General features: G+C 41.6%; 1 protein-coding gene across 12 annotated transcripts in view; it reads left to right on the top strand.

The window, feature by feature from the left end:
* Positions 1 to 24934, top strand: part of NIN (ninein) — a 99372-nt gene that overhangs the window by 47684 nt on the left and 26754 nt on the right. For 11 of the 12 annotated variants that reach the window (XM_060619801.3, XM_078448258.2, XM_078448257.2 and 8 more), the window contains 15 exons: positions 821 to 1011; positions 5403 to 5549; positions 6021 to 6188; positions 6677 to 6813; positions 7121 to 7261; positions 7500 to 7674; positions 10390 to 10500; positions 10889 to 10978; positions 14348 to 14486; positions 16339 to 16460; positions 17738 to 18243; positions 19300 to 21444; positions 22711 to 22836; positions 22941 to 23010; positions 24542 to 24757. In XM_060619801.3, coding sequence (XP_060475784.3) covers positions 821 to 1011; positions 5403 to 5549; positions 6021 to 6188; positions 6677 to 6813; positions 7121 to 7261; positions 7500 to 7674; positions 10390 to 10500; positions 10889 to 10978; positions 14348 to 14486; positions 16339 to 16460; positions 17738 to 18243; positions 19300 to 21444; positions 22711 to 22836; positions 22941 to 23010; positions 24542 to 24757 — 4484 coding nt within the window. The remainder of the gene's footprint in view (positions 1 to 820; positions 1012 to 5402; positions 5550 to 6020; positions 6189 to 6676; positions 6814 to 7120; positions 7262 to 7499; positions 7675 to 10389; positions 10501 to 10888; positions 10979 to 14347; positions 14487 to 16338; positions 16461 to 17737; positions 18244 to 19299; positions 21445 to 22710; positions 22837 to 22940; positions 23011 to 24541; positions 24758 to 24934) is intronic. The other variant, XM_078448263.2, reaches the window with a different exon arrangement.

Genomic DNA, 24934 nt, shown 5'->3' with positions numbered 1-24934 from the left:
AAGACACAGCAGTAATGAACTTAATTTGTTCAATAAATAGTAACGGTAGCACTAAATGTTCTTCTCAACCCTCTAAGGTTCTTCCAGGCACACAAAACTGTCCTAGTAATTATCTCATGATTAAGTAATGACTCTAAAACTCTCGTATGTAAGTGGAAAGTTTAATTAGAATTTATAATAGAGGATAAGTAAATTTTGATTTTTAAATGAGTTTGATCCTTACGTTTTCAAATAAAATTTATCCTTAATGTATAGGTAACTAGCAACTTGTAATTTACAACCATTTATTCTTTCAAGTTGGTTTGTTTGTAGGTCAGAATATTTAAATGTGTAAACAGGCTAATCCTGAGACTTTTATTATTTTATGATATTTATTATGAAATCATTTCCTTCTTAGTAAAAGCAGTTCTAGTGCTTAGACCAGAAAGAAAGTGGTGATTAGATAAAGTCTGGTAGCTATAGTTGAGGCAGGGCTGATAAATCTCTTTGGAATGGTTCTCAACTAGCCTTCTCTTCCAGTTACATCCAAGCCTTAAGCCTGTGCATGTTTTCAGTTGGAATAAAACAGACTAGAACCTTGGTATGCTTGCACAGGAGATATTTCTCATGTGGTATAGAAAAATGTGGCTGTTTGCTCTTGTTGCAGCCTAAGAACCAGTGGTTCCATTTCATTTGGACTACAGATTCAAATCAAGATGGAATCAGCATTTATAGTCTCTTTCTGTAATATTTACTTTCAAAAAGCACAGTTTTCTTTGAGAACAGGCTCTCTCTCTTTGCAATTCCTTTGGGAACAGCACAATATATGTTTTTATTTCAGGCCAGTTAAGATTTTGGAACCCAGATGACTTGAATGCCTCACAAAGTGGGTCTTCTGCTCCCCAAGACTGGATAGAAGAGAAACTGCAGGAGGTTTGTGAAGATCTGGGGATCACCCGTGATGGTCACCTGAACCGAAAGAAGCTGGTCTCCATCTGTGAGCAGTATGGCCTGCAGAATATCGATGGAGAGGTAAGCCTTGCATCATATTTTTATTCAGGAATAATAATCATGATGAAATCTGAACTGGTCACAGGCTAGGAACAGCCATATCTTGCCTTCCTGCAGCATGTTACAGAGATTCCATTCTCTTCTTTTCATAGGAGATAAGCCTTGAAGATTCTTTCGTAAGAAGCTTGTGTTAGGTTGTGGGAAAAAAACCCAAACCTGACAATAGCTGACCCTCACTGAACCCATAGTACGTGACCCTCACTGTGCTAAGCATGTTACCCCACATTATTACTAGACACTAACCAGCTTGGTGCGGCCACCATGTCAGATATATCTGTAGAAGTGGCATTCACAAAACACAATGTGAGAAGGACCTGGAGGAAGGATTATGCAGGGAGTTCAGAAGATTTGAATTGGGAGAATATTTCAAAGGCCAGACTGATGAGTTTAGGTTTTTGGAGAGAAGATCTCAGTATCAACCCTGCATTCTTCAGCAGATTGAGTAACATACAAGAAAAACTTAGATCCTGAGGATGCTCTGAGCTGCTTTTATGGGGTATATTGGTGTGCGGACAGCCTTTGGCTAGGAGACCAGCCAGCCAGGAGCTATCACAATATTCTGGTCATGAGGAAATGGAAAATGGTGGGCTGGTGGTTTTGAAGATACAGAAGAATCTTGAAGGACCCCACCCCCTCCCACCCCCCACCCCCACCAAAAGACTGTTGCTTGGTAAAATTCTGAGCTTTGTTTTCTGAAAAATTAAGATGGGAACTGGCAGGACTGGGTGCTTGAAAAGCCATGAAATATAAGAACATAAATAATTCTAAGATATGTTTTTCAGAGAGCTGAAAATAAGGACTGGAGGGGCTCAGAGGTTAGGGCTACAGTTGTAGTTTGGGGAATCTTTGATTAGAATGCTATTTGAAACCATACTGCCTGCTTGTTCAGGGGATAAATGATATTATTTCCTAAACCAAAAACAGATTTATCATCAAAAGCTACCAAGTAGCCTCATTTGCAGAAGAGATTTTTTTCCTCCTCCTCTGTAGTATATGTGACTGTTATATACCCATTGACTACCTTTTTCTTTTTTTAAAAAAAAAATTTTTTTTTTAACGTTTATTTATTTTTGAGACAGAGAGAGACAGAGCATGAACGGGGGGGGAGGAGCAGAGAGAGAGGGAGACACAGAATCGGAAGCAGGCTCCATGCTCTGGGCCATCAGCCCAGAGCCCGACGCGGGGCTTGAACTCACAGACCGTGAGATCGTGACATGAGCTGAAGTCGGACACTCAACCGACTGAGCCACCCAGGCGCCCCATTGACTACCTTATTAATGGCTCAGTGGTCATTTATTTTCCAGTGTTGTTGAGTCGTAACATTAAATTCATCCTCCTAAATTATAAACCCAGTGCAGTATGCAGAACTTTGGGATGTTTTGCCAAGAAATACTGCACAATACTGCACAAACTTGGATTATTTATCTAAGAACAATTCTTGGAATAAACTGTAGCCATTTGCGGGGAATTGCATTTTCTTCTGTGGTGGAATTTCTAAAACCCAGGGAAAGAAGTAGCTTATTTAGTTATTTTCCTCTCATCCAAGGATGAGTAAAAGATTGCTCATTGAGTATAGCTTTTACTTAATGTTTCCCCCCACCAAAAAAAAAAAAAAAAAAAAGTCATGAAATACTATAGTACTTTGTACTATTAGCTCTCGACCACAGAGGAGCTGAAAGTTCAAGATGATCTCATCCACAAGCAACTTGGGATCATAGGATTTTATGACTGAAAGCAATTTTAGATTTAGTCATCTCCTCGTTTTCTAGATAAAGAAAGTGATGTCGCTGCTGCTTGTTGCCGTTACCAGGAAGGGGAACTAGACTCACTGTCTCACGTACTATGCTTTCCAGAAGCAAGGACCGCTGTACGGCAGGGAGGGCACATGCCAAATATGGCCCAAAGTTTTGAGTTGCTTTTGTTGTTTGTTCTTTTGGTATGCCCAATGTTTAAAAATTGAACTCTTGCTACACTTTTTGTAAATCAGATTTTTCTAAAAACCCAAAGATTTGACTCCCATTTTGCTAGCCGGGAGAAGTGGCTGGCTAGCTCCTCTGGACAGGACACGCACTCGTGTGTTCAGTTCCCTGCTTTAAACGGCACTCCTTTGTAGTGTCTCAAAACCATCCTGCCTTATTCATTAATATCACCTTCCTGGCCTCTCCAGGTATTTGGGTTTGTTACCCTATTCTAGTGCATTATGTCCCAATGTATACCTTGGGAAATCAACCATCCAGAGACCTGCCTGGCTGGTGTGTCATGAGGAGTAAGAATGTCCTCAGGGTTCTGGATCTGGCTCCTGCACAGACTGCGGAGGTGCCCCACTTGCCCACTTGACTTGTGTTCTATTTAGCCCAACCCTGCCTTTTTCTGAATCCACAACCTTCTGTTCACCACTCGCCTACTCCCCCCATGTACAATAACTGGTGGGACTCACCTGCTCCTCCACTTTGAATGAATGAGGTGATGGGTTTTTAGGCAGTCTGGAAGCTGTGCATCAGTTTGGCCAGGGTCACAAGGCCAAGCAGTGTGGAGCTAAGGTTAGAGCCAAAATACGATTGTTCACTTCAGTCAGCACACCTGGATTTTACTATGACTTATGGTTTGATGATCCCGAGAGCCTAGTCCTCTAAGAAAGTGTTCTTTGGTTTGGTAAGAACAAGACAGAACTGCTGAGGGATCTTAGTGACCTCAAAATCTCACCCAGATACCTTTCCATTGGTTTTACCGTATAATTCTCTATTAGAAACTGTTCCTCTTCCAAAGATTTCCACTCTTTAGAATGGTTTCTTGTTTCAGAGTCCTCACCAGAGGAAGTGGTATTAAAAAAAGAATAGAGACAGATGTTTCCTATTGGATGTGAATTGGAAAGAAGCATTTGAGATAAAAGAAATGCCTCAGGCACTTCCATGAAGAATAAAATCAACAATTATGAGATGATGAATCCTAGCAATAGTCCAGACTTACAAAATGGATATTGAAACTTTGAAGATGTGTTACAAAGAGGCCTTTGTTAGAATGGACCCAGTTGCAGACTCTAATGCCTTCAGATTAAATGTGTTGCTTACTCTGTGGGCATCACCTGAGAACTTGTTAGAGATTCAGAATCTCAGACCCCACCCCCAGATTTAACTGTGTCAGAGTCTGCATTTTAACAAGATCCTCAGGCGATTTCTGTTCTGTACAATGGAGGGGCGTCTGTATAGAAAAACTTGAGCCCCCAAAGGAAAGAGGAATCCAACTGCCAGGAAAAAAGAGCTCATTGCCTTTCCTCCCTATTTTGTGGTGTCAGTGACTCTTGCCGCTTTATCCATCCTTTCTATTCCTCTACTGCGCTAGGGAACAAGCCATCTTGTAGGCAAGGCTCCGAAGGGACTACAGTCCAGGCTCTCCTTCCCCAATTACATAATGAGGACTACTGGATTACCGTTAAAGGGCACAAAACAGCCAGGCAAAATTCCTTCTCTTTACATCTCTTGGGGCCCTTCTGTTGGACACACACAAAATCTTTCCTTTCCGACCTTCATTTCTCCTGTGCTAAAGCATTAAAACAAACCCCAATACGTGCAGTCCTGTTCCAAGTAGTGCTCTAAATCCCGAGTCATGAGTTTCAGACCCAAACTCTTAGATCATTGCAGTCTGTCCCAGACCAAATTCTGCTGTGCCAACATACCAATTGCAAAAATTCAATATAAACAAAATATCGTGTTGAGTCACCACAATATAATAGTTTAATGACTGTCCAAACTTATTTCTATTGTTACAGTACTGGAAAGCTATATCTTTATATTTTTTAATCCATAAGAATAATATGTAGCAACATTAAATATTACCCATTTGGGGCGCCTGGGTGGCTCAGTCCGTTAAGCATCCCACTTCAGCTCAGGTCATGATCTCACGGTTCATGGGTTTGAGCCCCGCATCAGGCTCTGTGCTCACAGCTCAGAGCCTGGAACCTGTTTCAGATTCTGTGACTCCCTCTCTCTCTCTGCACCCTCCCCCGCTTACCCTCTATCTCTCTGTGTCTCTCAAAAATAAGTAAATGTTTAAAAAAATTTTTTTAATTAAAAAAAAAAAGATTACCCATTTTACAAGTGTGAGTAAAAAAGAAAACAGTTAATTGCTAAATTGCCTAGGATTATGAAAATGGATGTTTATACTTAGCTTGTGGAGGAGGAAGGACATATTACTGAAAAGGAAAATAAATTCAGTGAAATGAGAATAAAGGGACATGCTATATTTCTGGAGCCTTGGGGTCAACAGTGGTGCCAGTTTCTATTGGCCACGAATGTACTTTGGGCCTTGTGTTATGTTGAGGGAAATATTTAAAGTAAATGGTTACTCTTTTCCAGATGCTTGAGGAAGTCTTCCATAATCTTGATCCTGATGGCACAATGAGCGTAGAAGATTTTTTCTATGGCTTATTCAAAAATGGAAAATCCCTCACACCATCAGCATCTACTCCATATAGACAATTGAAAAGGCACCTCTCCATGCAGGTGAGAGAGAAATAGGAAGTGGTTTCTTTGTGAGCAGAAGTTAAAACCCACTTGAATAGTTTCTAATGAATTAATCTGTTGTTTGAAGAAGAATAAGGAGAAAGAGAGAAGCAAAAGAAGAAGAAAGACTAAACCATTGGGAAGGAAAAGTTGGGTTTAAAAAATGACCATAAATTACAAAGTGGGAAGCCACTAATTATGCCCCTTAATGTTAGCTGTGGGTCCAAAGAAACCTGGTGTTAAGACACATCTCATCTATGTCAAGGATCTCCCTACCAGAGCAACTGTTTTTGATAAGTTTTGCATTCTTGACTCCCTTGGGAAAGAAAGATCAAAGGGGCTGCGTGACTTTATTTTTTTTTAATAGTGTTAGAAAGACATGGCTTCTGCTCAGTGTGGTCAAGACGGACCAGTTTGGGTCAATGTCTGGTTGAAAGGCCTGACCTTGCTCAAGTCTCTTTCTTCTTCCAGTCCTTTGATGAGAGTGGACGACGTACCACAACCCCATCAGCAATGACAAGTACCATTGGCTTTCGGGTCTTCTCCTGCCTGGATGATGGGATGGGCTATGCATCAGTGGAGAAAATACTCGACTCCTGGCAGGAAGAGGGCATTGAGAACAGCCAGGAGATCCTGAAGGTGCGGCAGCTAAAATGAGAGAGAAATGACAGACTGGGGAAGGGTTGAAAAATTCCAGAGCTTTTGAAACTGATTTGATCTGATTTAATTTGATTTCTCCTTAATGATTTTTCTGTTCACAAGCTCTCAGAAATAAGTAACTTTTCTTACCCCCTTTTACCAGGAGTCTGTTGCTAACTACTTCTCATGTTTTTAACACCAAAACTATTGACAAGTGCAATGCTCTTAACTGATCTCTGGCTGGTAAAGATCAGAGTTATACTATTGTATTTATTTACAGTGCTAGAGAATATTTTGTTAAACGTGCACATAAGCATGTATGGTTTCCTTAGAACGTCAATTGAAGGTTGTTCCCAAGCAGTCACTAAAGAAATGTGATCATCCAACTTCTTGACTGTACATTCACTTCTCTGGGTTTGTATACCCTTCACAGCTTCCGCTTTAGAGGACAGAACTTGTAATTATCTTGAACTTGTTCTGATTTCTAGGCCTTGGATTTCAGCCTTGATGGGAATGTCAACCTGACAGAATTGACACTGGCTCTTGAAAATGAACTTTTGGTCACCAAGAATGGCATTCACCAGGCAGCTCTGGCCAGCTTTAAGGCTGAGATCCGGCATTTGCTGTGAGTTGCTTGGAAGGTCCACGTGCCCTATTCCCTTTCCTGCTTGCCCAGCAAGTCCTTTAGAGGCCTGTGACACATTCTGTATGCAAATGCAGCTAATCTCCTATCATCTCACTATTGTGAAAATTAAGTAACGCTTAGATTTGCATGTAGGCTTCTGAAGGAAGCTGTGGAAGTGTTTATTATGGATGGGTTTTGGTTGCCTTGGTTTTGTTTTTGTACTGAAGCAAGCCAGAGGAGAACTTTTTTGGGTCCACCTGTTGCTTAGAGATGGTTTCCCTTTAACTTGGACTATTTCTCTTTCAAGGGAGCGAGTTGATCAAGTGGTCAGAGAGAAAGAGAAGCTACGGTCAGATCTGGACAAAGCTGAGAAGCTCAAGTCTCTAATGGCTTCAGAGGTGGATGATCACCATGCGGCCATTGAGCGGCGCAATGAGTACAACCTCAGGTGGGACTGGCGGGGCCAGGGCCCTCTTTCCCACCACACTGGCCAGGGTGGTGGGGCTCAGCCTGCCTGCCTGCTCAGCCACACCTGGCTGGAGGGACGCAGGTGTGGTCGAGCCTTAAGGAAAGCAGGACCCAGTAGATCTTTCCATCTCTAGGACTCTGTGTTTCCATTTTTGGTGGGTCTGCATAAGGACCTCTGAGGGTCTTACTGGCAGCTTATTGGTCTTTCCTCCTCACAGGAAACTGGATGAAGAGTACAAGGAGCGAATAGCAGCCTTAAAGAATGAACTCCGAAAGGAGAGAGAACAGATCCTGCAACAGGTGGGCAAGCAGCGCTTGGAACTTGAGCAGGAAATTGAAAAGGCAAAAACAGAAGAGAACTACATCCGGGACCGCCTTGCCCTCTCTTTAAAGGTAGTCATCCTCTTAGTTCTCTGGTCTGTGTCCCTGCTGGGAACGCCACATGGAAAACCACAGCTCTGGAAAGAGGGCAGGTCTGCCCAGGGCGCAGTCCCAGGATTCCCGTATATTTTTCCTGCTGGGTCATGACCCAGACGTGACAGAGCCCCTGCTGGGATCTAGATTGCAGGAGTGTCCAGGCTTCTGGTGTGCCCTCGGTGTCAATCAGTAGATCTTGTTCTTCTCACCCCTTGTAGTTGCACTGAGTCATTAGGGCTCTTTGGCACCTGGTTGATGACTTCTCTCTTCCCTGTCCCCCACCCGATTCTGAGCAGATGGCATGGTCTCCTGCCACACACAGGTCGTCAGCTTTGTTTCTTTGCTTCCAAATATGTCTTTTGCCTTATACATCCTCTCCTCTTTTCTCGTGTCTCAGTAGAGGAAACGATCCTTCTCTTCACTGGACTCTGATACGGTGCAGCCTACTTCCATTCTGGATACCACTACTTACTGGAAAACCTCGATCATGTTATCCAGACCTGTTTCCTAATGTACAAAATGGGCACCATTGTAATATCTGCCTCATGGCCTATTTAATATGGGGACTAAATGAGATGCTGCACATGCAGCGTGTAAAAGGAAATAAGTACACGTAGTATATTAACTGTTGTTCCTGAAACTCCACACATCAAAAACTGAGCTAACTCTCCCACCCTAACCATCAAATCGCCTCTTTTTCTGAATTTTCTCCTTAATCTGTGTCATTACCATGAGGTGTCACAGGAGCTAAAACCCTCAGTCATCCCCGCTCATTAGTCTCTAAGTCCTGTTGGTGCTCTGAAACGTCTCTCAGATTTATCCCTTTCCTCCATTTCTGCAGGCTCTGAACAGGTTCAGAATTTCAGCTGACTTATGTGCATCTTTTCTTCCATCCATCCAGCCTCCATATGGCCACTAGAGTTACATTACTAAAGAACACTAAAGAACTTAGTGAAGAACATGCTGTTCCCCTGTGTAAAAGTACAGCGTGGTAGCACTGAAGGCCCTTGGAAGGGCACTTGTCCTTATACTTTTCCACCCTCAGGTCCTGCCAGCAACCCCCTGAGCCATGCCCTTAATCCGACCGCACCTGCCATCAGATCTCACAGTTTCTCAGTGGGTTTTTATGCTCCTTCACTGCTTTTGCCAACACTGCAGACCACATGACTCTTTCATTCCCATTATGCTTCCTTTTTTCTTGACGGAAGATAGTGCATCACAGATAATTGTGCCTACATCTGTCTCCCTCCCCACTGTCCAGATTGTGTTTTCCCTATGGTCAGTAACAGAATCTGATTTGTTAGTTTCCAGAGCACCAGAACAGGCCCAATACACCACAGAGATTGCTCCTGTTTTGACATCTAAATTTAGACATGCTTTGAAAGCTTAGAGTTCTAGCACCGGCATTTTGGGAGAAAGTGTGGTTTTTTTTTTTGGTTTTTTTTTTTAGGAAAAAATTCTTCAAGCATATTCTTTTTCATTCCATATTGCTATATGAGAGTGTGAACTAGAATGTATTAAAAATACACTGGCTTTATATTCTTCTGGCAAAATACGCTTTGAAAATAATGTTCTTCCAGTCAGCCTTTCACACTGGAATGGAACATATGTCAAAATGCATGTCTGTGTAGTTTTATTTTTTTAAACAAATGTGGGTGGAAATCTCTCCAACAAGTTTTATATATACAGAAAAAAACCCATCATTTGTGGACTTCTGTTCATGTGTTATTATAATAATTTCAATATACAAGTTATGAAAAACTTGTATGTGCAGCTTTTACATCATTAAGCCAAAATAAGATTGTAAAGTAAATATCAACAAACTATATCATTAATAAATGATATTAATTTTAGGTTTTTTTTTAAGTTTATTTCAAGAGAGAGAGCGGACATAAATGGGGAAGAGGCAGACAGAGAGAGGGAGATAGAGAATCCCAAGCAGGCCCCACACTGTCAGTGAAGAGCTCGACGTGGAGCTCCAACTCATGAACCATGAGATCATGACCTGAGCTGAAGTCGAGAGTGGCGGGCGATCAACCAACTGAGCCACCCAGGCTCCCCTAGTTATTCTACCTTTTTATGTTTTTTCCTGAGTTCTCTTTTGCTGATAGGTAGCCTGCAACCAATTGTAACAATGTGTTGAGAATGTTTTTCCATGTCATTAAATACTACATTCCAATGCTATTAGAGAGAAATACGGTGCAAACCATATATGTAACTTCAAATTTTCAAATGGCTGCATAAAAAGAAACAGGTGAATTTACTTGGGATCATTTTATTTAATCCAGTATCTCCAAAACATTATTTAGACTCCTAATCCATATACAAAAATTATTATTGAGCCATTTTATAGTTTTGCACTAACTTTTCAAAATCTACTGAGTATTTTACATACTTAGAGTACATCTCTATTTGTACTATACATGTTTCAAGTGCTTAATATCTGCATGTGTCTGCTAGCAGCTACCGTATTAGCATAGTTCTGTAGGATCAAAGAAAGGGGGCAAACTTTTGGGTTATAAGATAAATACCAATTTTTTAATCTTTACTTTTGTCTTCTGTATTCTACTGAAACTTTCAAGCTGAGCAAATTTTCTCAGTCTAGAGCATGAATTTATGCTTCATATAAAATGGTACAACAGTTTGCTAATTTTTAATCTGTGCCCATTTACTTTCCCCAAATTGCTTCAGGAAAACAGTCGTCTAGAAAATGAGCTTCTGGAAAATGCAGAGAAGTTGGCAGAGTATGAGAATCTGACAAATAGACTTCAGCGAAATTTGGAAAATGTGTTAGCAGAAAAGGTAAATCTGTTTGAATTTGATCTCCTGATATGCAGCCCAAAGTGTAGTTTACTCAAAAGAGCAGAAGCAATGCCACCAAGTAAATTTCTGTTAGGGAAGTATTTAGATGGCTAAAGTTAGCCGTCAGTTTTACAGGGATCTAATTTCAGAGATTGGGTACAAGGGAAACATTGCATATACTGAGAAATGACCCCTGCCTTAGTTGAACACATCACTCTAGAATGTTCTCCCATCATCCAGTTGGTAATGTTCTGCATAAATGTCACATTCCTTTCATACTCAAGAGACCATACTCTGGGTGAACACCAGAAACTGAAGCCTTTGTTGGGTTAAAGGTCCAAGACGGACACTTGGGGCAAATGAAAGCTGTGTCCTTGTCCTTTTCTAGTTTGGTGACCTTGATCCTAGCAGTGCTGAATTCTTTCTGCAAGAGGAGAGGCTGACACAGATGAGAAACGAATATGAGCAGCAGTGCAGGGTAAGTGACTAAAGAGAAATTAAGTCCAGGAGGGCCTGGGTTCAAATCCCACTTCACCATTTACTAGTGACCATAAGCATGTTACTTAATCTGTGGGTTCCTCAATTCCTCATCTATAACATGGTAAAAATAAGAGTACCTGCTCAGTAGGTTGTGAAGAATTAATGAGTGAATATATGTAAAGTGCTTAGAACAGAGCCTGGAACATAGAAAGCACTTAGCCCAAACGTTAGCGGTTATTATTTAGTACCCAGTATATTAGGGAATCATGCAAACTGCATTTAAGTCTGTTTTAGCTAGGTCAGAAATTGCTAGTGCTTAGGGGAGAATATAGTAGTTTTATTCCAGGTAGAGAAATACATGGTCATGTTCATGTGCTTATTCCAAAATGAGCATTTTTTTTAAATGTTTATTTTTGAGAGAGAGAGGAAGACACAGAATCTGAAGCAGGCTCCAGGCTCTGAGTTGGACATGGGACTTGAATCCAAGAACCATGAGATCATGACCTGAGCCAGAGTCAGACACTTAAACCACCTGAGCCACCCAGGTGCCCCTAAAATGAGCCTTTCTTAAATTTTTTTTATCTTTTTAGAAAAACTCTTTTTTTAACGTTTTATTTATTTTTGAGACAGGGAGAGACAGAGCATGAACAGGGGAGGGTCAGAGAGAGGGAGACACAGAATCTGAAACAGGCTCCAGGCTCTGAGCTGTCCGCACAGAGCCCGGCGCGGGGCTCGAACTCACGGACTACAAGATCATGACCTGAGCCGAAGTCGGCCGCTTAACCGACTGAGCCACCCAGGCGCCCCTCTTAAATTTTTTTTTAACATTTATTCATTTTTGAGAGACAGGGGCACAGAGAGAGGGAGGAAGACAGAGAATCCAAAGCAGGCTCCAGGCTCCGAGCTGTCAGCACAGAGTCGGACGTGGGGCTCAAACTCATGAATCGCGAGATCATGACCTGAGCTAAAGTCGGATGCTCACCCAACACCACACACCCCTGAAGTGAGCCTTTCTTAATCAAACACTGCAGACCTAATCTGATGTAAATTGCTTTTGTCGTGTGTGTGTGTGTGTGTGTGTGTGTGTGTGTGTGTGTGTGTGTGTGTTTTCCCTGGATACCTTATTTTATTTACAAAATGCAGATGAGGCAGAAACCACTCAGGGCTTTAGCTACTAATAATTACAAATTCATACCAGAAGAGACAAAAAACATTTTTATAAATAATGGGCATCTTTGATTTTTTTTTTTAACTCTCCTAAACTTAGGAATTTGGGATTTTTTTCCCTTCTTGAATCACAAAAACTTGTTGATTTTAACAAGGTAGGTATAACTGAGTTCTGACTACTTTAGATGTAAATTGTATTTGTGCAAAAATGAGGAAAACAATCACTTCCTTATGAGGTTGCCCACAGCCTGCCTTCCCAGGAAATAAATGTATGTGCGCATTTTGAGAAAAGAGATGAAACATTAATGCCACGTTTACAATTAAGTTTTGGCTCTTGGCTCTAATCAAGTAGAGGTGTTTTCCTTATAGTTCTTAAAAGTTAGGATTTCATTAGTAAAATCTGTCATCTCTACCTCCCCAAATCCATTCCATTATATTCTTAAACAGATTATACACCATTCACCCACGTAGTTCACCATTTAGAGTGTACAATTCAGTGTCTTTTAGTATATTCACAAAATTGTACAATCACTACCATAGTTGATCTTAAAACGTTTTCATCACCCCAGAAAGAAACTCCCACTCCACTTAGCTGTAATCTCCCCCTAGGCAACTAATAATCCACCTTTGTTGTCTCTGGAGACTTGCCTATCCTTTACACTTCATATAAGTGGAATCCTACACTATGTGGTCCTTTGTGGCTGACCTCCTTCACTTCCCATAGTGTTTTCAAGGTTCATCCATGTTGTAGCGAGTATCAGTGGTTGGTTTGTTTGTTTGTTTGTTTCTTTCTTTCTTTTTTCAGTTTTTTAGTTTTATTTATTTTGACAGAGAGATAGAAAGCAAGCAGGGGAGGGGCAGAGAGAGGGAGACAGGATCCCAAGCAGGCTCTGCACTGTCTGTGCAGAGCCCGATGCAGAGCTTGAACTCATGAATTGCAAGATCATGACCTGAGCCAAAATCACAAATCTGATGCTTCAGCAACTGAGCTACCCGGGCACCGCTGACTTCCTTTCTTTTCACTGCTACATTATATTCCATTTTATGGCCATACCACATTTTATTTATCCATTCATTAGTTGATGAACATTGGGGTTAGTCTGACTGTTATGAATAATGCTGCTGTGAACATCTGTGCACAAGTTTTTATGTGGAAATGTTTTCATTTCTCTTTGGTATATGTCTGGGGGTGGAACTGCTGGGTCATAAGATCACCGCATGTTTAACTTTTGGAGGAACTGCCAAACTTGTCCCAAGGGGTTTGCTCCATTTTTACTTCCTACCAGTACGAGAGTTCCAATTTCTGTACATCATTGACAACAGTTGTTTTTGCTGTCTTCTGGAGTCGACCCATCCCTAGGCGTTATGAAGTGGTACCTCACTGTGTTTTTTATTTGCATTTCCCTGATGACTAATGATTTTGAGTATCTCTTCAAGGGCTTCTCAGAATATATCTCCTTTTTTTTTTTTTAAGCTTATTTATTTTGAGAGAGAGAGCATGAATGGGGTAGGGGCAGAGAGAGAGGGAGAGAGAGAATCCCAAGCAGGCTCTGTGTTGTCAGCGCAGAGCCTGATGCAGGGCCTGAACTCACGAACCACAAGATCATGACCTGAACCGAAGTCAAGAGTTGGATGCTTAACCAGCTGACTGAGCCACCCAGGTGCCCCTGCATATCTCCTTTTCCAGGAAGGTCTATTCAGATCCTTTGCCTAATTTTTAAATGGATTGTCTTTTTATTATTGAGTTGTAATAGTTCCTTGTATACTCTAGTTAGAAGTCCCTTATCAGACCATGTAATTTGCAAAAGCTATCGTCCTATTCTGTGGGTTGTCTTCTTACTTTCATGATACCCTTCAAAATAAAAAGGTTTTGGTTTAGTGATGTCCAGCTTATCTTTTTTCTTTTGTTGATTGTGCTTTTGCTGTCATGTATAAGACTTGTAGTGGTTTTTGGTTTTTATGGAGTGCCTGGGTGGCTCAGTTGGTTAAGTGTCCAACTCTTGATTTCGGCTCAGGTGATGATCTCATGGTTTATGGGATTGAGCCCCACATCAGGCTCTCTGCTGTTAGCACAGAGCCTGCTTCGGATCATCTGTCCCCCTCTCTGCCCCTCTTCCACTCCCTCTCTCTGAAAAATAAACATTTAAAGTAAACGAACTAAAAAAGGAAAAAAAGACTTGTGTTTGTTTCTAAACTCCAGGTATTACAAGACCAAGTGGATGAACTCCAGTCTGAGCTGGAGGAATTTCGCACACAAGGCAAAGTGTTGAGACTTCCCTTGAAGAACTCAGTGTCAGAAGAACTTGAGGTTAACAGTGGTTGCATTGAGCCTGACCAGGGTAAGCCATTCAGACATCATCTTTTCAGAGGCTCTGCCTTTGGTTTTTGCTTTTATGGCCATGGTTGAATATAAAATTGCACAACTTTGGCAACCAACATAAATTTAAAAAATAACCTGGGCCGTACTATTTTCTTGAGCTATTTCGCTTGTGGTCTGTTTTCTTCATTTATCCTTAAAGTATTTATGAGAATATTTCTTTCTGATTTTTATATGTATCAACAAAGGAATGGAAAAATCAAACCCCAAGGATATTTGCTTTGTTTAAAAAAACAAACAAAAGAAATTGGCCACAGGTCTGAGAATGCAGGGCTTGGGAGTGTTACAATTCAGACACTGAGCTATTGCTGAGTGCTCCCTTTCTTAAGGAGTGCCTCACTGGTATGATGATCATTTCGGAGAACAGGCCAACCAGAAACCAGAATTTGGTTTTCTTACGCTGGCTGTGTTAAACATCGGCATTGCCTCTGTAAAACAACTAAGAAGTTAAATAAGTGTTGGTTGCCTGTGCCTTTGAGGAAGACTTTGAGTGGGAAAGTTGGAAGGCAGAGTTGTTTGGGAACGCTGCTACTTTTTCATCAGCTTTTTTCCTCCCTCCTGGCATTCTGCCTCTTTCCTCAGTGTGTGGAGTTTGAATTTCACAAAGGGCTCATAATAAATTTTTCTGTTACGGTCTTCCCCACTGCTATGCAAGTACAGGTTCTTACAAGGATTGTTTATTCCTCTCCTTACCTGTTTATTCTAGAATAAATAAGGGATTTCGGAGGGGATGGGGAGAGGGCTTAAGACCTTTCCTGTGATTCTAAGTATGTGGTCAGTAGCCTTACTGTAGTGTGAGGATGGAACCCAACTGATGGTGTATGATGCATCTCAGAAGCTTCTCTGGACTTTTTCCATAGTTTTGGGGGTTCTCCTCATGGGCATGCGAAGCTGTGCCGTGCTGGGGTGGTCCATATCCCAACTATCACTTCTCAGTTGGGGATATGCCAACTGGAAAAGAAAGAATATATGGAAAGAAAGCCCAAGGCAAGACTTCATCTCGGATGCTAGACATGCCCTTTCTCCTATCTGCCTATGGACCCCATGTGAGAAACTTTTTTGAATCCCCTGCCTTAAGAGATTCCCACATAGTATTAGACATGATCATTTTGTCTGTGTACAAGCTCAGTCTCCAATTTGTGCTTCACATTTGAGCATCCTTCCCCGTCATCATCAGGGATGGTTGCAGAAGTGAACTCATATGAATGACTTGAGAATTTTTCTCCCAAACTGCCTATATCCAGGTTCCTAACCTATGCCCTATTTTTAAAATTTTAGCTGATAATTTAAAATGGGGCTCCACTTGCACTATAGGAAATTAATATCGTAATACTCAAGTTTCTGTCATTGAGGGGTGGGTTCGCTGTCTTGACCCATGAAGTTAACGCCTCCAGGCATCTTCTGCCACTTTGCCCCTCTGCTCGTTTGTCACCATAGTATTTGTTGGATGGATAGAAAGCTGATTGGTTTAATCAAACTACCTCACTTCCCAGCATTTTCATTTTAGAAGGTCACATTTAAACCACAGTTTCCATACCTAACCCCACCTACTCTTCAAAAAGATGAATTCTGTGGTTTGGTACAGTCTGTACATGAAAGAATCTTACCGTATTGCTTGTTCACCTTCATTTTTTTCTTGTTTTCCATAATGCTTGAAAGCAAGAAACCTCTTGGCATCGATGGTTTCCTAGTAAATCTCATCAGTGGTAATTGAGGCTGAGATTTATTCCTTTAACTGGACGTTCCTTCCTCAGAAGCCAGTTGTGTTATTGAAAGAGCTTGCTGGAGGGTCACCAGATCCCTTGTGTTTTCAGGGCTTGGTTCTGAAGAATGCAATCCATTGACTATGAGCATCGAGGCGGAGCTGGTCATTGAGCAGATGAAAGAACAACATCACAGGGACTTATGTCGCTTAAGACTGGAGCTTGAAGATAAAGTAAGTCCTTCTTATTCTGTTCTCTCATTTTTTGAGCTCTGGCAAGCTTTGGCTTGTAGGACATACTTAATTCTTTTTACTTCATGGAGCATCCCTTTTAAAAACAATTTTTTTTTTTTAATGTTTATTTTTGAGAGAGAGAGCACAAGCGGGGCAGGGGCAGAGAGAGACACACACACACAGGAATGTGAATCTGAATCAGGCTCTAAGCTCTGAGCTGTCAGCACAGAGCTCGATGTGTGAGTCAAACTCACGAACCGTGAGATCATGACCTGAGCTGAAGGACGCTTAACTGACTGAGCCACCCAAGCGCCCCATAGAGCATCACTTTTAATACATTTCCTCTTGTGTCTGGTGGCTACCAAACCCCCCTTTGCTCAGGATGGTTTTGTAGGCTGAGCATGAGGCCTTTTCCTCCTAGGAGAGAGTTTCTCCAAAATGTATTATCTTCAGCCCTAGCAAGCATGGAACTTGAAGGCCAATGCATTATTTCTAACTTGTTGAGAAACATGTTAATAAGACCGAAGAAAGCCCTTTGATAGAGCATTAGGTACAACTTCTGAATCTTGGACTCCAAAACCCTTCACCACAGTGCTTCAGCTTAGATTTCTGGTCTTTGTTACCTTCTCCTCCAGCCAAGCCAGTAGTTCACCATTCTTCATCAAACTGTCCTCTTTCGTTCATGCCATCACATGCTGTGTTATTCCTTTCTACCTCTTGAAAGTCTACTTACCCTTCAGAGTTTAGGTCAAATGCTACCTCCTGCATGAACCCATTCCTGAATACCCTTGACCAATATATTTGTCTGTTTTCTATAGCTCTTATATTTTTGATTCTGCCTTGTAGCGTACTTGTTTGTGTTTGTCAAAACCATGTCTAGAGCTGTTTTTCCTTGATGGCAGGACTATATCGTATGCAACTTTGTGTCCCCACAAAGCCCACCGAGTGCCTATGATAGGTGTTCGATCAATATTTGAATTTAAGTATGTTAAACCCCTACCTTTACAGTTGGACAGGATGCCTGGGAAGACCAACACTATCTATGTGAAAGTCTAGTCATTTTTATCAGAGTTGTTCAGAAACTAATAAAATTCAACCGAGTTAAAAAGGAAAACAAACTATGCCTGCCTCAAACATAGCTTATTTAACATGTTTTCGAGCTGTCAAAATGAGAAAGCTGAGGAATGTCACTTGGGAAAAAAGTAGTTACCACCCCCATCACCTTCCCACCGCCTTGAGTTGGATAACATTGTGGTGGTTTCGCTTTGTGACTTCAGGTGCACCATTATGAAAAGCAGCTAGATGAAACCAAGGTCGCCTGTGAAAAGGAGCAAGACAGCATGAAGCAAAAGTACGAGAATGAGGTCCGCGTCTTGGAAAAACAACTAAGTGACCTTAAAAACGAAACTGCAGAACTTCAGGGCCAGGCGGTGGTGCTCAAGGAAGCACAACATACAACTCTCTGCAGACATGAGGAGGAGAAAAAAGAACTGCAAATGAGGTGGGATGAGGAAAAGGCTCACCTGCAGGAGAAGCTGAGGTTGGAACACGAGATGGAACTCAAGGCTCGCCTGGAGCAGGCAGAGGACAGCTTTACCCGGGAGAGGGAAGGACTCCTTCGGAATGGTGCCTGGACAGAAGAGAAGGTGAGAGGCTTGACTCAGGAACTCGAGCAGCTTCACCAGGAGCAGCTGAAAAGCCTGATGGAGAAGCACACTCTTGAGAAGGAGGAGTTGCAAAAAGAGCTCTTGGAAAAGCACCAAAGGGAACTTCAAGAGGGAAGGTAAGAAAATAGGGGAAGTGGAGAAACCAGAATACTGTCCCTTGGGGGCACCAGAAGGTCCAGGCAGTTAAAGAGACTTTGACTAGATGCTTTAGTTTCTCAACCTGTTTTGCCAGTGTTTAGACATGAGCCTACCCTGAGATTATTCAAACGGTGGTTTTGTTTTTTGTTTTTTTTTAAAGACCGTATTTCTTAATGTTTATTTATTTTTGAGAGATAGAGTGTGAGCAGGGAGGGGCAGAGAGAGAGAGAGAGAAACACAGAATCCGAAGCAGGCTCCAGGCTCCGAGTGGTCAGCACAGAGCCTGACAGAGGGCTCAAACTCACAAACTGCGAGATGAAGACCTGAGCCGAAGTCAGACGCTTAACCCACTGAGCCACCCAGGTGCCCCCACAGACAGTATTTCTTGTTTCAATTATCCTTTCAGGTTCCAGATGAGAGTAATTACTGTGTTCTGAGAAAGGCTATTTATGAGCTAAATTCTGGGTAGTGTTCTCCAAATTATAAAGTGCAGCTTTGTGCTTAACTTTCCCCACATGAAATCTCAGGTATATTTGAGGGCTTTGATGCCTTATGCTCCGATTACCTTACTGCTGCTTTATTAAATAAGGAAAAGCAATGAATATATTAATATGTGTGGTTTATGTGACTACTACCCTCCAATGTATACCTAATTAAAATGAAGGAATTATTTACATTTCCCGAGTTAGGGGTTAGGTTAATGTGCATTTGGTCGTGAATGTGAAATATCAGTGTACGTTTTTGGTTAAAAATCCATAAACATATACATTCAGGAGGATGCCAAAGAAGGCAGTTTCTAGATTTTCTCTAAACACAGTGAGGTAAGTCTTTTAATTGTGGCTGCCAGTCTCAGCCCTCAGAAATGAGACCCCGTCTCTGTATAAATCGATTACACAGGAATACGTGAAGACCGTTTTTATAGAAAGGATATAAATTGTCTGCTTGGCGGCTTCTCCCGTGCGCGGGAATATGTTTTTTGTTTGCTTCTGGAGGCGGTGGCAGTTTCAGTAATGCTGTATGTTGACTACATTTAGGGAAAAAATGGAAACTGAGTGTAATAGAAGAACCTCTCAGATAGAAGCCCAGTCCCAGGCTGATTGTCAGAAGGTCACCGAGAGGTGTGAAAGCGCTCTGCGGAGCCTGGAGGGGCGCTACCGCCAAGAGCTGCAGGAGCTCGTGGAACAGCAGCTGGAGGAGAGATCCCAGTGGGAGTTTGAGAAGGACGAGCTCGCCCAGGAGTGCGCCGAAGCCCAGGAGCAGCTCAAAGAGACTCTGCAAAGAGAGAAAGCAACGTCTCTGGTCCTGACCCAGGAGAGAGAGATGCTGGAGAAAACGTACAAGGAACATTTGAGTAGTATGGTCGTTGAAAGAGAGCAGCTGCTCAGAGACCTGGAAGATCTAAGAAATGTGTCTGAAAGTCAACAGAGCCTGCTATCCGACCAGATACTTGAGCTGAAGAGCGGTCGTGACAGAGGTCCGAAGGACAGGGAGCAGGTCCCGTGCCAGGCGGGCGCCTCAGAGCAGCAGGCCAGCCAGCAGCTTGAGAAGCTGGAAATGGAACGTGACCGGGAGAGGCAGGAAATGACGGCCAAGCTTCAGGCCATGGAGAGTGTCCACAGGGTGACCTGTGAGAAGGCAGATCAGGAGAGGGCCCAGATGAGCACAGAAATCTCCAGGCTGCAGAATAAAATCAAGCAAATGCAGCAGGTGGCATCTCCTTTCTCCAGGAGAGAGAGTGGCTGCCGGGCAACAGGAGGGGAGGACGCAGAAGGAAGTGGAGCCATGTCCCTGCTCCAGCAAGGAAAGCAGTTGTTGGAAGAGAATGGAGATGTCCTCTTGAGCCTGCAGAGAGCTCATGAGCGAGCAGTGAAGGAAAATGTGAAAATGGCCACTGAAATTTCGAGATTGCAACAGAAGCTACAGAAATTAGAGCCAGGGTCGGTGATGTCTTCTTGTTTAGACGAGCCAACTACTGGATTCTTTGGAAATTCTGTGGAACGGACAGAGCCATTTTTACTGCAAAATCAAACGAAGCAAGTAGAAGGTGTAGCCACACGGTGTGCCCTAAGTGACCTGCAAGACAATGAAACCCGGGATCTGGGAAGTACAGGGACAAGCTCAGCTCAGAGACAGGAGATCAAGACAGAGGAGTCTGAAGCATCAATAGAGAGTTTTTCCGAGCTCGAGAATAGTGAAGAGACCAGGACCGAGACCTGGGACCTGAAGAATCAGATTTGTCAGCTTCAGGAACAGCTAATGATCTTGCGTGCAGACTGCAGTCGAGCTTCTGAAAAGAAACAGGACCTACTTTTTGACGTTTCTGTGCTAAAAAAGAAACTGAAGATGCTTGAGAGAATCCCCGAGGCTTCCCCCAAGTATAAATTGTTATATGAAGATGCCAGCAGAGAAAATGACTGTCTTCAGGAAGAGCTGAGAGTGATGGAGATGCGCTATGACGAAGCCCTAGAAAATAACAAAGACCTCACTTCGGAAGTTTTCAAATTGCAGGATGAGCTAAAGAAAGTTGAAGAGGTGACTGAAACCTTCCTTAGCCTGGAAAAGAGTTACGATGAGGTCAAGAGAGAAAATGAGGAACTGCATGTTCTGGTTTTGAGGCTTCAAGGCAAGATCGAGAGGCTCCAGGAAAGAGCGGTGCTGCGCTGTGACTGCTTCTCCTTATGGGAAGCCCATTTAGATAACCGGGAAGTCCAACCTGATGAGAAGGTGCTCGGACGACATCAGACATGGGAAGAGCGTGTGCCCACGGTGACAAGTGTCCACCATATTCTAGAAGAACATTATCAAGAAAACCAGTACCTTGAGCAGCAGAATGCACAGCTCGTGGGAGAAGTAAAAGCGAGTGAAATTGCCTGGCTTCACAGAACAATCCGGACACGTCGAGAGAAGCCCAGAGTACAGAACCAAGTTCTGCTGGAGGAAGACACCGCTCTGCTGGGCCTTCAAGATGGACATCTTCAGCGTCAGGCCACCATAGCAGAGTTGGAACTGGAGAAGAAGAAGCTGCAGGAGCTGACTAGAAAGCTGAGGGAGAGAGTCACTACTTTAGTTAAGCAGAAAGATGGACCTTCTCAAGGAGAAAACGAGGAAGAACTAAAGGCGATGATGCATGACTTGCAAATCACGTGCAGTGAGATGCAACAGAAAGTTGAACTTCTGAGGTAACGTATATACCTTCTGAACTTCATGGAATCCCAAGAGCATCTCACCAAATCTAACTTCCGCCGCTTGCTGTGCCTAGAGAAACTAACCTGTTAGTCCTCAGGAAGAGAGCAGTACCGTAGGCTTCCTTCTGCTTCTGTGTTGTATTAACAGATAGAATAACCCTGCCTAGGAGGCATCCCCTCCCCCTCTACAGGAAATAAATGTCATTCGTTCAGGGTGTCCTAATGGAGTGTGTTTGCTGTTTAACCATGTGCATCCTCAGTGTGTGTCAAGTCTTTAACTGTTTTCTAGCATTTCATTTGGATTGGTAGTTTTGGTTTTGCTAAATGTTAATTGTTTCCCGCATTTGATGGAACACGTTCTGTGAGAATGCCTTTTGTTTATGATTAACTCACTTGGTAGATGAGAACTCTTATACTAATATAGGAAAAATTCTGTGCTTTATGACTTACAGTTCTTCACTCCTATCACTTGAAGTACATGCTGATATTGTGTAAACAATGGAAATTTATCTTAGAACATATCATTTGGTTGAAGAGCTATCAGATTCTAATAAATGTGCTTGTACTTAAGACAGAAACGAAACTCATGCGAAACACTGCTCACTTGACTTTATATAACATGATTGCAATAGTCTTCCAGCAAGTTTGGTTTTCAAAGACTTGGAAAATATCACATCACGTTATCTGAATGATCTGAAACAAAATAATTGAATTCCAGATGTAGTTTTTCCCCTTCTTCAGACCATTTTTGGTTCTAAAAATCAGAATGTAATGAGTTGAAAAACATCACAAAGTGAACATGAGTGTACATATTTCTTTTATTTATGTAGTGAATTTCCTTTTCCTAGGTGCCCTGAGGTCTGTAACTAAAGCTAATACAGCTTAGCAATATGGCCCATGCCTATATAGAGCAGGTAGGACCTGAGCCCGAGATAAATGGAAGTTTTTTGCCCAAAGCAGTATGGTTGCCACTGAGAAGACCAGCAAACATAGCAGGCATAGTCTCGGTTCCTGTCTCTGTCTGCACTCCAGTGTTTCAGCCACACTTCCCTAATGTCTTTTAGTGAAATTCTTATCTCCCCAAAAGAAAGGGGTCAATATGTCAGAGCTTGATTTCCAGTACTAAAAGTCTACTAATTTAGACTTCTCATTTTAACTGGCATGGAATACTTGTTTTATTGGAAGTTCCTAGAAAGCATTTTCCAAAGATGCCACATGACTGCCTTGTTATAATGATATTTTTAAATCTCTGTGATTCAGATGTGAATCTGAGAAGCTTCAAGAAGAAAATTCTATTTTGAGAAGTGAAATTACTACTTTAAATGAAGAAGATAGCATTTCTAACCTGAAATTAGGGAAATTAAATGGATCTCAGGAAGAAATGTGGTAAGACATATACTTAAATTTTCTTAGGGCATTTTTGCAAGGACTAAGACTGTTTTGACTTCAACTTTTAAAGCCTAACTCTTATATTTTCACTGTCCCTTTAGGCAAAAAATAGAAACTGTAAAACAGGAAAAAGCTGCAGTTCAGAAGATGGTTGAAAATTTAAAGAAACAGGTGAGGAGATACTTGGTATTTCCCAGTGTTCTTGATTCTGAAATTTTCTTTTTTAATTTGCAATTTATAAAATTATAGGACATACTACTGGAATCACATGTAGCTAGTGATGATAAAGTTGTGAATCCCGGGTTTCAGAATGGAAACTCACCCCATGCGGACTCTAAGCTAGGTTTATATTTTTTTGTGAATATAATAATGTATATATTATTTCTAGATTCTGAGTGTTTAATATAAATTTTATAATCAGTGGCAATGGGGAGACAATACTAGCTCTAAATCCAAATCTATGAAATACTAACTCTGTCCCTCACATTCTTTTCAATTGATGTTAGCGCCTTCCTTCATCACCATGACTGAAACCAAAAAGGGAAGGACAGAATTTCACAGATATAGAGTATCAGTGTATCTTTTCGTAGGATTAGAATTGATTCAGATAGCTTTTGCCATTCAAGTGCCCAATTTGTGTAGTCTCATGACATGGGGTTGTGCAGGACAAGGCCATTTAAGAATCTGCCTGAAACAGCCAAAAGACAAGGACATCCTGGGAAAAGAGAATTTTCAGTACTAGAAACAGACAGGGTCTTAACATCCAAAATATATTCTGTGTTCTCACAAATAAAGGGCAAAACCCTGTTGAAAAAACAGATAATTGGTAGGAGTGGTCAAGTAAAGGGGGAAAATACAACATATAAAAAGATAGTTAACCTTATTAGGGAAGTGCAGATAAATTCTTTTTTCATCTTTCAGGTTAGCAAAAATGAAAGATACCATCTAGTCTTTAAAAAGGGGTAAGGATATGAAGGTACTCATACATTTTCGATAGGACTATAAGTTGGTAGCACCATGAGGAAGACATTTTGGGGATATTCAGACCAGTAATGTAGGTGCATACCTCCTACCTAACCCAGTAGCCCCACTTTTAAGAAAATGACACAAAATTCAAAATGGTACCCTGTGTAAATGAGTTTTTCAAAAGATTGGTTTGTTTCTTCATAATTAAAAGAATGATAACAAACTTGTATGTCACTGTGGGAATGGATAAATACATTATGGAATGTCTCGACACAATATGCTAGAGCCACTAAAAAATATAGCTTGTGGTGGTTTCTGAATGCACTGACTTGGAAAGATAAAAGTCTGTGAACTATTACAAGTGGAAAAAGCAGGCTGCCCAAATATCTGAAATGATTCAAATTTCCTTTTGTTATAAAAAGGAGAAAACCTCCACATACATGCGAGTTTTGTATGTACATAGAAAACAATCTGGAGGGATAGGTACCCAGCTGTGAACAATGGCAACCCCTGTGGAGCTAGACCAAATGAAGGGTCTATCACTTCTTCATACACTTCCCAAGTGGTGGAATTTGTAATAATGAATAACATATTAAATTCTATTATTAAGGATGTGTTTGTGTACGTACGTATGTATAAAACTTTGGTTTTTTTCCCCTGGGTAGATAGTCTCTAAATCTGTTTTTTAGTAGAATTAGGGCAACTAGTCTTTAAAACTTACTTCCATTTTATTTAGATTTCCGAATTAAAAACCCAAAACCAACAATTGGATTTGGAAAATACCGAACTTAGCCAAAAGAACTCTCAAAATGAGAAAGAACTGCAAGAACTTAATCAACGTCTGGCAGAAATGCTACGCCAGAAGGATCAAGAGCCAGGGCGCAGTACATTGGAGGAATGGAAACAAGAAAAGTCTAATCTGAAGGAAGAACTGGAACAATGTAAAGTGCAGGTATGGAATGTGGCCACCCTCCAAACTTCTGGGAGAAAATCTCAAAGCATAAAGCAATGCTTACATTCAATTTCTTAGATGTAAAGTCTTAAAACAGTAGAGTATCAGCAAATGAATAGAGAAGTGGAACAGAAAGTCTAGAATTAGACTCAAATACAAGTGGAAACTTACTATATA

Source organism: Panthera onca, chromosome B3 (assembly GCF_046562875.1).
Source record: "Panthera onca isolate mPanOnc1 chromosome B3, mPanOnc1 haplotype 2, whole genome shotgun sequence".
Classification (NCBI taxonomy): Eukaryota; Metazoa; Chordata; class Mammalia; order Carnivora; family Felidae; genus Panthera; species Panthera onca.
The sequence above is the reverse complement of the archived record's forward strand: the minus strand, read 5'-3'. Positions and strand labels throughout refer to the sequence as shown.